The following is a 12,707-nucleotide window of genomic DNA, read 5'->3' on the forward strand; positions in this document are numbered from 1 at the left end:
GTGTCCATTTGAAACTGTTCTGTATTAAGTTATCCTCTTCATTCTTTTTTCTTTCCTTCTCTTACTTTCATAATTTCTTGCCTTCCTTCATTATTTTCTGTTTCCTTCTCTCTTTACCTTTCTTTCTTTAATTATTCTGTTTTCTTTTTCTGTCTTTCTTACCTTCTTTAATCCTTGCCGTCTTTTTTTCTTTTCTTCATTCTTTTTCCTTTCCTTTTTTCTTCTTCCTTCCTCTTTCCTTCGCATGTTCTTTCCCTCTTTTTCTTGTTCTTTTTCATTCTTTCTTGTTCTTTTTCATTCTCTTTTCCTTCTTTCTACCCTACTTTCCTTCTTACTTTCTATTTTTCCTTTGTTCATTCTCACTATTTCCTCTCACTTTCCTTCTCTTCTTTCTTTCCATCCCGCTTCCCTTCTTTCTTTCCTTCCCTCCTCTATCCTTATTTCGTTCCTTCTCTTGTTCTTTCTTTTTTATTTTTCCTTCTGTCTTTCACTCTTTTCTTCTTTCACTCTTTCCATTCTCTCCCTTGTTCCCTCTTTTTCTTTCTCTTACTCTTTTTCTCTCTCTCTTTTTCTCTTGTTATCCTTTTCTTTAATTCCGTCTCATAGTCAAGAGGCTTGCAACCAATGCCAGACTATTTGACTTTAGGTTTGTGTTTGCCAAGACCTTTTGATTTTTACTAAAATTAGTTGTATAACAGTTACTTTTAGGGATTTCAGCCAGACTTTATCCGTCTATGGTTGGTTTCATTCACATTTTAACTCCACCCACTCCAGCATACTTTAAAGTGCAATGTTTCTGTTCAATGCTGCCAAAGGCTGACTTTACTTTGATTTATGACATGCCACCATTTCATGAGGAACACATCCACACACAAAGTAGATCCCTTCAGTGCCCGGGAACACTATGGTAATGTGTGTTTTGTTTAGACAAAAAAAACTTTTTGGTTTGTAGTAAATGATTTTTTAATGGACGAGGGCCGAGCATATTCCCTAACAATAAAGCAACGCAAAAACCATAATATAAAATCTGAATTGGCAGAAGGCTGGCAGCCAACGCCAGATCAGTTGGTTTTGCCAATGTTTGTTGACTGTGAAAGTGAATTTGAGCATTGTAGTGGTGTGCATGTAGTGAAACATTGAGAAACCACATGTAACAGTTTTTCACCCTATCTATTGATTATCAGTCTGAGAGCTATATCCCAATCAATAGCTTGACAAAAAAAACAGCTGTGTACAACAAGGAGAAAAATTAAGTTTTCATTAGGTTCAAAATATCTTTATCTTTCATGTTGTGGGTAATTCCATAGTACATGGAATAGCAAAGTGTATATCCTATTCTGTTCATTTTTCTAGCTCACAAATAAAGCTTTGAGTAGTAGCAGTCAGACAGAGCTGGAGAACCGATTACATCAGCTGACTGAAACACTGATACAGAAGCAAACAATGCTTGAGAGTCTCAGTACAGAGAAAAACTCACTAGTCTACCAGCTTGAACGACTTGAGCAACAGCTGAAGAGCATCCAAGGCAGTAGTGCCAATGGGCCTTCAATCAACATGTCTGGCATAGACAATGGTGAAGGTACGTTCATTTAAAAAAATATCTTTATTGACATTTTTACACCTGCATGATATACCTTTAGTTACATATGTAATTTCTCGGTTAAGGATGTAAACAAACCAAAAAAAATTAAAGAAAAAACAATATTTTGCTGAGAATTAATTTACACTATTTATCACCAATTACTGATATCTGTAGTCATGATCAATAAGTGGACATTCTGCATAGTGCGGCTAAGGCTTGCCCACAGCTACAAACCAAGACATCTTTTGGGGTCATATATATTCTGACATCCAGATACTTAAAGGTATCTGGAGCTAAACTAATACCCCTTCCTTTCACCCAGGTGATATCCTCATCTACTACATCACCCCACAAATAGAAGCCTGAGATCCTAACAAACCTGTTAACCAACCATAGCACATCCAACTCTATGTCGGGATTTGAGAGGAGCAGCAATACACTTCTGCAAACAGTGCTATTTTATGTGCCTCCTCATATATTCTGTATCCTTTGCAATCTTGCCATCTTCACACTAAGGGCTTCATCACACGTGCAAAAATTAGGGGCAATCGTGGATCTCGGGAGGGGGTGGTGGCGTAATTGGCACACCGCAGATGGGATTCGGTTATCGAGGGTAGAGGCATGTTTCCAGTGGGCGCCTGGCGTCGAAGGCGGTGCGCCAATTACGCCACCACCCCCTTCCCGAGATCAATGGTGTACTTTCTCCTCACCATTCAAGTGCATTATACACCAACTCTGAGGTCTCCCAAATGGGGAGTACTGTAGGAGGCTGGTCCTCCGTCCACATGCACTATTTTACACTGTTTTTACTTTCACGTCCCTAGGTCAGGGTGGACCTTAGCGTGTCCATACCGCCAGGGTTTAGTCCACTTTTGTCCTGATGAATGCCTGGTAAATTCACACCGTTTCAAGGCAGAAACATGTTGACTGACTATTAAGATAGTGGAAATAACCAAACAATTTATTTGGCCGTATTTCCCACACTTCATTTTTAATATGTCCAAGTGATCAAACATTAAATCTTTTTTTGATACACTGCAGACATTTTTAAATATCACTATCACTTTAACTCAATCACTTCACGTCTATTCACAAAAAAACCTGCTCTGCAGTATTCCTGGCATTGAAGCACACTGGGGAGGCACTCGGCCTCTCGAGTGGGGCCCGATGATGAAGCATTTTACCAAACAGGTTGGTGAGTGAGGGCTTTCATACACACCTGAGTGGGGTTGTGTATCCATTCTATAGCTTTGCTCCTTTTGTTATATTTGATTTTATTTCTGGACACTCTTTGTTGAAATAAGTATAACCGGGGACTAAGAGTGTTTCCGCATTCTCCCTAAGTCCCTTTTTGTTGATTTGTCAGTATCTAGTTGACCAAAGCGAGGTATACTATGTAGAGAGCCCAGGCAATGCCAATTGGTGTACAGAGGCACAAATGATATCCCAATGCTGTTTTGTGGTAGTCTGGGCGAGCAGATGGGCATTTCAGAGGGTAGTGCTAAGCATTTGTTGTACTCACAGTTGCAGTGAATGAGACACACACACTCAAGAATAAATCCAAGAACAAATTAGAAAAATAAGTTGTATATGTTTTTATATATTTTGATACCAAGAACTTCTTTATCAAGTAAGTACTTTTTTAGTTATTATTTTTTAGAGGTAAGTAAATTGTTCAATTACTCAGCAATGCTTGTCTAGGGGAGAAAAGACATATGTTTGAATACAGTTATTTGCGATCAGTTTTTGGGGGTCTTCATCGGGACTTAGGGTCATAGGGGGCCAAGGTCCTAAGTACCACCAGCAGTTACTCGTTACCTGCCCAAGGGTGGCCGGGTGCAGAGGTGCTGGTCAGGTTCGTAGCTGTGCACGCTACGCCGGTGGAGATAAGGGGGGAGGGGCACCTAGAAACAATCTGCAGATGAGGACTTGGGGACAAGTCTGATAGCTTCCAATTGGGGCTTGGGTCACAAGGGTCCTGAGGACTAGGGGGCACAGCCAGTTGGTGTGCTCGGGTACCGAGTGGATAGGTCGGCTATGCTTGTGCATCCTAGGGCCTTGCGGTTGTTTGTGTTTGCCAGTGGAGGGTGCAAAATCAGGACATCTGGGCCATTGGGGAAGTGGATCTCTGCTGTGCTGAGGTCCCTCGACGGCTGCTCGGTCTCAGTGCAGGTAGAGTCCGGATTAGATTCTCACAGTGCTATTTGCTGCAAGATACCTCGGTATTGGTCCTGGGTGGCTCCAGTTGGACCTGATGTCCTCAATTCAGGGGTTTCACAGGTAGTGACAGGTAGTAGCATATGGGCTACCTACATTTAGGGTGTCTACTCCTTCTATAAGACTATTTCTTGTGGAAAGTGGGCATAACCCTGACCCAAAGAGCTTAATTCAGCCAAAATTAAGATAGGATTCTAAAAGCAAAAAAACACTACCTGTCCCAGGGATGTTCTCTTTAGACAATTTGATCACAAAGAGGAGTCAGTTTATTTTACTGGCTAATTTTAGCTCTAAAGTTTGTCCATAGGAATGAGATCAGGTCCATTTAGTGAGCCTATGGATGATGAACATTAGGAAGATTATAACTTTCCCTTAAAGTTTTCTGTTTCTGATGAATGACCTTTGTTAAAACAGCCAGAGAATTTAGAATCCCTATGCAGGAAGCTAGTTCTAAGGATTGTTAGGTCTTGGCTGTTCAAGCCGACATGTAGATAATGTGTCTGGACTTGCCTTTCATGCTTAGGAAGCCGCTGGTATTAGTGAGCTATCTAAATGTAAAATAGAAATTGTTTTGTTTGTGACACTTGTTGCTCTGGGGATTATCCTCTATTATGGTGATACCTTTGTGCCCAGATATATGCATTCGAGACTGCAACATTGACTAGACTCGGCTGTGTGCAGGTCACATGACTTCCTGACACGTCTCCTCAGCAAACTAGTTTCTCAAGTTTAAAATGTAAATGTAAATGTATTTGAGCGTATATAGCGCACAGCTACCCGCAGTGGGTTTCCCGGCGCTTGCTTAGGGAACCCGTCCTGGTATTCCCCTGTGAGATAACCCCGGCAGGGTATCCACAAGGTGAAAGCCAGGCATCCCGACGCGAGGGGCCGTTGTGGAGATTAAGCAAGCTATTGCCCAGAGTCGCAGAGTGTGAACCCGTGAGTCGAGAAGGCACCGTAGCGAGAATTATCGAGTCCGTGGAATTTTTAGCCCAAGACCCGCCGAGGCGGGGAATTGAACCCTGGTCCAGGGCCGATCTCAGCTTCCCGGTCTGCCGCCTCTAACCCCTGAGCCACACTTCTCCAGGCTGAAATATAGTATCCGGCTCCACTATGCATAGCAAGATCGTGTGACTCCCGAAATGCATTCTATCAGCCAAACACAGACCACTAGAGACCTCCCACATAATTCTATCTTCTCAGCTTCCCCCATCACCCTAGGTGTGTCATGCTCACCATGTGTCACAAAGACACCGCTAAATGCCATACACTATCTCTCACATCACACACAGACCCAACATACCATTTGCCTCTACACATGCCTCCCTTGCAGCACACTTGTGCAGTCACCTATGCTCCTGACATATCTGGCCTGATCCCAGAGAATGACTTAAATGCACTCTTCATTACAGAAACCTGCCTCACAGCCACCTCATATACATCCTCAACATCCTCATCCTTACAGACTACAGCTTCCAACACGAATACCACACATACAAAACATGAGGGTAACTTGAAGTCATTCAAAAACTCTCTGACACCGCACCTTCAATGACATAGCAAAACCGAAGTGAATTGACATCCTCTCATGAAACCTCCTTCTTTCAGCATATCAGTCTCCAAATTGATCTAGAGATCTCTGTACTCAACAAAATCTTTATAGATGAAATCTTAGATTAGATCACCTCCAACTTGCAGCAGTGCATCCAGCCTATGTTACTTGGAGACTTCAACATACGCAGTAACTGTAAAGTGCTTTTGTGAACTTTCCGAGGCCAGGTTTCGTGTGAGTTATGGAGAACATGCCTTTCTAGTTTTGCCCTAAATGCAACAGCAAGTTCCCTTGGTCTGATCAACATAGACCCTTTAACATCTTTCTATCCAGAAATGCACAAGGAATTGAACTATTTGGCCTGCCAGGCATTTAAAATAGGAAAATCTGAGGGCAGAACAATAAGCATCCTGTCACAGGGAGGTGTGACCATCTCCCAGACAGGATGTGCCAAGAAATCGCATCTCTTTCCCCAATAAATAAACCCCTTTTTGGAAGCCATTCTGAAGAGTGGTGGGCAAAGCCCAACCCAAAAAGAAGAAATCTTTATTTTTTGCCAGACATTGTCTTATGACAGTTTGAATGATCATGAAATTGTTGAGGATAACTGCATCTTGAATTTCAGTAGTTTCAAATGCTCACTTTCGAATGTGTCCACAGCAGGAATGTTGGGCCATGCAGTGGTTACAAGTGATGGGTCGTGAGAGGATCTGATGTTGGTAGAACCCAAGTTCAGCACAAATTAAAACCATTGAAAAACAACAATTTGTTACTGGGCAGGAAACTTCTTGACATCAGTCACACATGACTGAAGTCACCTCTGTGGTGGGCTGGGAGCGTATTTAGACAACCTGACAAATCAGGACACTTGGACTCAACAGCTGCTACCATTGCATACAAGTCTTTTTGAGTGTATGAAAGTTCAACCAGTGCTAAGCCTTTTACACAGCAATTTTTAATGCTCAACTCGACAGACTACATGACCACCATGTGCTACACCCAGAAAGCAGGGGAAATGTGTGCAAAACTCTGCCTCACCTGACAGCCTTAGAACAAACATCATGGCATTGGGCCCTTCCTCATCAAGACTTCCTTCTAGTGAAACATCTCCCAGGACTGGGCGAAGACTTGGAATACCCGCTAAGAAGGATTCAGAAACAAACACGCCAAGGGGAGATGAATCCCCAAGTGCTACATTAGGACTTTCAGAGCTAGGGATGCCCACAATTGATCTTTTTGCCAATACAAAAACCCCCAAATGACCAAGATTCTCCTCCGGGTACCCATGGCCAGAGTCCAGGGGCACTGCACTATGAGTGAATTCAGGGACATTTGCCAGCACTTTTTCTCCACTACCACTGATTTCATGTGTAGTGAGAAAAAATTAGACCAACATCCATGCGGCTCATTTTAATGTCTCTACTTTGTTCAGACACCATGGAACTCCATGCTGTTGGACATGTCAATTTATCTACACAAAAAACCTCACTATATCCCAATCTTCTAATCGAAGGGGGGGTGCTATGACAACCAGATCTTGAATCTTGACCTGAACCGAAGTCTTAGAGTTCAGCTATCTTTAACTTCATCAGGAATGTATACTTATTCGAAAGGGGGATCATAGGCTCAATACAAGAGAGCGCTAAACTGCCAAATATAAAATGTCTGTACTCTTCTGTATCATTAGGTACAAACAACCACTTCAGGCTTTTGAACAAGACATATTTTATTTTTTGCATTTGCAGACATCAGGCCTAGCATGCACCTCTATTAGGCTCCATTTGGCAGCTGTAGCAGCCTATATACAGAGTAGACAACTCCAATCTCAATTAAAGATTCCAGTTTCAAAGTAGTACGTGGCAGGCAATCCATCAAGAACGATACCGGTCCCTTCATCTGAATATTTTGTTCAATGGCATGTGTGGCTGTAGATACACATGCTCTGCATACTTCTGCCATCTAGTGTTTGGTCCGGATGTGTGCAAGTTGTTTTTCTTCAAAGAAGTCTTTCGAGTCACAGACAAATTGACTCCTCCTGTTGGGGATAGTGTGCATGGGCATTGACTTCATTGTTGGACTGTTTTCTTTTCGCCTTCGGGTTCGGACGTGTTTTGTGGCATTCTGGTTCCTTTTGGTTCGCTATCCATTTCCATCCTCATCAGTATTGTTTCTGTCATGTTTTCCATCTTTGCTTCTGGAAAATCAGAGAACTTTTGCCCGTCGATTCGACGTGCTTCTATCGTGACCCTCGTGCTTTGCCTGTTTGGGCACACTCTGTTTTAGGTAGCTTCGACCTACATCAAAAAAATGTGAGAATAAGAACAATGATTTACGGAAAGAAACAGGTGACGTAAATGACACAATCAATTCATAGGTGGTTAAGACATATGTGGTGCATAACATAGTGTTGGAAGTGTTGTCAACGGGTGGCCAATAAAGATATGCAAACATTTAGTGGTAAATTTATTACAGAATGCTAAAAGCAGACAGACTAAGTCATGCATGTTGTGCATTATACAAACTCTAAATACTATACCCAAAGAACTGGCGCTGATTCTTGTGTGGCTGTTATTTGTTTAAACTTCTAGATGTAAGCCAAACAGCGTTCCATCTACGTTAATGCACTTAATTAAAAACATTGATCGGACCCTACGACTAAACGAAAGTTGGGAGAGTTCTTTAGTAAAAAAGGCAATAGGGACCGGAAAGCCCACAATCCACCAATCTGTGGTACACTGCCACATGCAGGTATAAAAGACGGGACCTTTCTGTGGCCCTTGGGGCAAAAGATCAGTTCAAAATCAGCCTAGCTAGAAAGATCTATTCTAGGACAATAGACCAAGCAAAGCACGTGTGGGAAGAATCACACTGGCAGGAGCTCAAATCCGCTGCACAGCTGAAGGAGTCTACCACTTTTTGGGAGCTTATTAATATGAGCACGAGGCGGGGAGCAGATCCGCTTCCCAACCATATTACAGGTCGCCAATGGTTTGACCATTTCCAGGGCTTGTATTCTGGAAGTTCAGAGAGTGCATCCTCTGACCAAGGGACCCAGCTATCTTCCATAGTGACCCCGAATGATGGGGAACTATTTGGGCTCAATGAGGTGTCATCGGCCATTGCAAGCATAGCGCCAGGTAAGGCGGCGGGTCCTGATGGCATCCCTGGCGATCTACTACTCCATGATCAACGGAGGTGGGGCATTTTTATCCTCCGGGTAATGAACCTCATTGCAGGCGGCCATCCTGTCCCGGATTCTTGGAAGGGCGCTGAGGTAGTGACCATCTTCAAGAAGGGGGAGAGGGAAAACCCTGCCAACTACAGGCCGATTAGTTTAATCAATGTAGTACAGAAAGTGGTAGGCAGGGTCCTCCTCACGAGGCTAAGGTTGTGGATGGAGGAGGAGAATGTCCTCTCACATTTTCAAACGTGATTTAGGCAGCGGGTTGGCACGATGGATCAGGTCTTCAGATTTTACACGATCTATTGGAAATCTGTAATCATAGAGAAGGGCAGCCTATATTTGGCATTTATTGACTTAAGAACCGCCTTCGACCTGGTCCCTCGTGCCAAGCTTTGGCAGGTACTGTCTGACCTAAGCATTCCCCGTCTGATTCTGGACTTTATCAAACGCATACATGAGGGGAATTATACCAGAACTAGCAGCCCGCCCCGATGTTGTCTGGGGCAGAAGGGGCTGGGGGCCGCACCGCTGCAGGAGACGTGCAGCAGAGCAGCCATCAGCGGGAGCAGCAGACCGTACATACCAGCTCCCGCGCCGCCGCTCCTCCCCGCATGTCGGGTGTGTGTCCCTTGCTCCTTCCTGCGCTCCCACCAGCATCGCCGCTCCTCCCCGCGCTGGGCACTCCAATGTTGTGTATCGGTCCCACGCCACCGCTCCTCCCTGTATGTCGTGTTTTGTTCCCTTGCTCCTTCCTGTGGTCCTGTCCGGACAGCGAACGTCGCGTTGACGTGACGTCACGCCCACACGCCATTGCGTATCTCGCAAGCGTTGTGACGCCGCCGAACGCCGCGCGCAATCACTGTATCCATACGCCCATACGGACTACTTTTCATCTAACGTTCCCCCCCCCCCCCCCCCTAATGTATATGGTGTGGTTTTCTATAGCCTATGTCCATCTCCTGGACTTCTCCTTTCCAACGCTGTATTGGGTGTTGTGATTGGTGGTGTACTTTTCGAGTTTACCTGGCTCAAAGGACCCAGTTCTCTCTTTATAATAGTAGTATAGATCAGGTGGGGATGCCAGGGTGACCTGACAGAAAGGGTAACGGTAGAGAGAGGGGTACGCTAGGGTTGTGTTTTGGCCCCGACTTTGTTCTCCCTCTTTGTCAATAGGGTGGTAGACCATTTGAGGGAGGACCCAGCTGACGCCCCAACCCTGGCAGGGGAGAAATCCCCCACGTTGCTCTTTGCGGATGATACCCTCCTGATTTCAAAAAGTCTAATGGGACTCCAAAAAATACTGGATCAGTTTAGCCAATTTTGTGATTCCAGGGGCCTATGTATTAATACATCTAAAACCAAGCTCATGGCACTGGCTCCATCTAAACGATTCAGGAACACCATCAAGTTGAATAACTCCCCATTAGAATTAGTCGATGCTTTCGACTATCTGGGTGTACAGGTTAACAACTCGATGAGGTGGAGTTCCCACCTGTCAAAAATGCTGCTTAACCACAAACGGGTCTCAGGGGCAATTGCAAGACACCAGCGACTTTCACATAGCAGGCCAGTAGCCCCTGCCATCAAGGTGTATGAGCGAAAAGCCCTTTGAAGCAAAATAGCCCAGGCAATATACAAATACTGGCAAAGTTCAAGAAACAACAAGAAAAATATATAATAAACAATAAAGCACTGAATTAGCGTTCAAGGAATAAATTTAATAAATTTGATTAAAATGTCATGAAGATATTCATTGGCATAGAAACAACTAAAATACATTAAAAATCTTTACAATCAATATTCACTGTATATACATCGTTTTTGTGAGTAAAAAATTCCCAATAATATGAAGGGGTGATGGGTTCCGTCTACGCGTTTCGACATGTTGGGAGTGTCTTCCCAGGACGCTACCATCTTGTAGCATATGTTGCCTTCATTTGAGTTATGAAAAAAAAGGAAAATATAGAATAGGTCCAATCCTGATCTCTGCGTGAGGCTTCTTTTTCTGAATACAGCTGTGCTGTTACTCTCTCTGCCGAAGAAACGTATCAGCGTGTGTTGTCGCTCGTCGGTTAAAAAAGATGAATGTTCAATGGCTGAAATCTATTGAAGTTCCATGTCGGGGGTAAACAACGTAACACACTTCGAATATCTTAGGCCCGAGGGGAAGATATTTTATGGCTTGATAAGACTTTCAGACGCATTCAAATGCTGATATTGCATGTGTAGCTGCTTGGACTGATTCTGGGTTGTTAATGATGTTAAAAACGCGGGTATTGTCAGGTATCGTTTTCTGAGCCCGCGTGCATAAACCACAAAGATGTGACAGCTGCTTCTCGTAGAGAGGATCGGGGAAAAGCCCTGCCTTCGTCCCTTTACGGGACGGAACTTTAGGGATTCGAGAACACCGTGGACCCAGTGAGATCAGAAAACAAGTTATTTAGGGATCTGGTCTCACTTCCTCCATCGACCCCATTAGTTCCGCTCCGCCATGATTTTGGGAAACACCCAATTAATGAAATAGCTAGGCTGCACCCCATTTTATTTTGGGTGCGCCTGCGAAGGACCCCCCAATTGTCAATCTTTGCTTGTGCCCTGAGCAAATTAGTATGTCTAGACACGGCTCACAAGATCACCTGGATAGTCAAATTGAAGCAGTTGGTGGGGGACATTGGACTGGCGGAGGCATGGGAAAGCCAGACTCCGGCGCCAAAACAGGCAGTAAAGAAAGCCTATTGGGAGTGGGTCATAACAGAAGCCACTACAAAATCTAAGCGGGGCACTTTGACGGAGCAATTCCTAGATCACAAGCCCATTCTAAACTGGAGCCCTTTCTGGATTTTCATTGAATCCCCGAGAGATAGGTCACTGTGCCTGAAGTTGAGGCATGGAACACTCCCACTCAATGACTTTACGGTAGGGTGGAATACTTGTGATGCGAAAGGTAGTAAGTGCCCCGCCTGTGCTTCTCCCACAGAATCTATTCCACACTTTCTTTTTGCCTGTCCGGTGTACAAACTCCCGAGAAGAAAATGGCTCAAACCCGTATGTACCAACCTGGGAGCAAGGAACTATAGGGAGGTGCTGCGCATTTTAAAATCCGATACATCCTCCCCTAGTACAATCTGTGGGACAGCTAAATTTCTGGGCTGCGCCTAGTTAACCAGAAGTAAGCTATTGAAGGCTAATGCCGTTAAAAACCAGGATCAATAGTAAGGTCTCCCCTTGGTATGTGGATTCTATGTTATATGAATTGTTTTTTTATCTGGATAGATTTTATGCTATTTTTACATTTTGTATAACTTGTTTTTATCATTACGATTTTGTTTTATCGAGTGTTTCTATGACATTGAGACACCGTTCCTTTTTATCACTGGATTGTCTTACTTGATGGACATGGTCTGTTTATACTTTTATGATATTTTTATATCAAATAAAGTCATACAACTAAACGAAAGTGCCTGTTCAGAATCAAGGTTTGAGTAGAATGGTCAAAAGTTGGTAACATTTCAAAATATACTATGTTATGTTATGTTATGTTATTCTTGGTTTTGTATAGCGCACGGCTACTCGAAGAGTGTCCTGGCGCTTTGGTTTGCACACCTATTTCATAACATAACAAAATAAAAGGCAGAAACAGAAAAAAAGATCCAGAAAAAAACCCCAAGGGGACAACTAAGAAGTAAAGAGCCAAGTTTTAAGACCTTTTCTGAATGCCAGTAAGTTTGATGTACTGCGCAATGTCACTGGAAGCGTATTCCATAGCTGGGGGGCCAGCAGTCTAAAAGAACGGCCTCCAATGCGTGCCCTTTTTACACGAGGAACCGTGGCGAGAAACAGAGATCCGGACCTCAAGGGCCTAGCCGGGTGGTAAAAGGCAAGCCTTTTTTGAAGGTATTTTGCCCCCGAGGCATGAAGAGCTTTATGCGCCAAAGTCAAGGCCTTGAAAATTATCCGCTTCCGGACGGGCAGCCAGTGCAGTGACTGCAGGAGGCCCGAGGCTCTGGCACGGCGAGATAGTCCAAAGATTGCCCGTGCTGCCGAGTTCTGGACCACCTGCAGCCGTTGAAGCAGATATTCTGGCAGGCCGAGATAAAGAATGTTCGAATAATCAATTCTCGAGCCAATTATAGCCTGCACTGTTATCTTCCTATGCTCCTCCGATAGTAAGG

At 44.0% G+C, this 12,707-nt stretch overlaps 1 protein-coding gene across 1 annotated transcript in view; it reads left to right on the forward strand.

Moving 5' to 3' along the window:
- Positions 1-12,707, forward strand: part of GOLGA5 (golgin A5) — a 137,455-nt gene that overhangs the window by 78,538 nt on the left and 46,210 nt on the right. Inside the window, exon 10 of the mRNA XM_086937695.1 lies at positions 1,354-1,579. Within this exon, the coding sequence (XP_086793821.1) occupies positions 1,354-1,579 (226 nt within the window). The remainder of the gene's footprint in view (positions 1-1,353; positions 1,580-12,707) is intronic.

This window comes from Lissotriton vulgaris, chromosome 9, assembly GCF_964263255.1.
Source record: "Lissotriton vulgaris chromosome 9, aLisVul1.2, whole genome shotgun sequence".
Lineage (NCBI taxonomy): Eukaryota > Metazoa > Chordata > Amphibia > Caudata > Salamandridae > Lissotriton > Lissotriton vulgaris.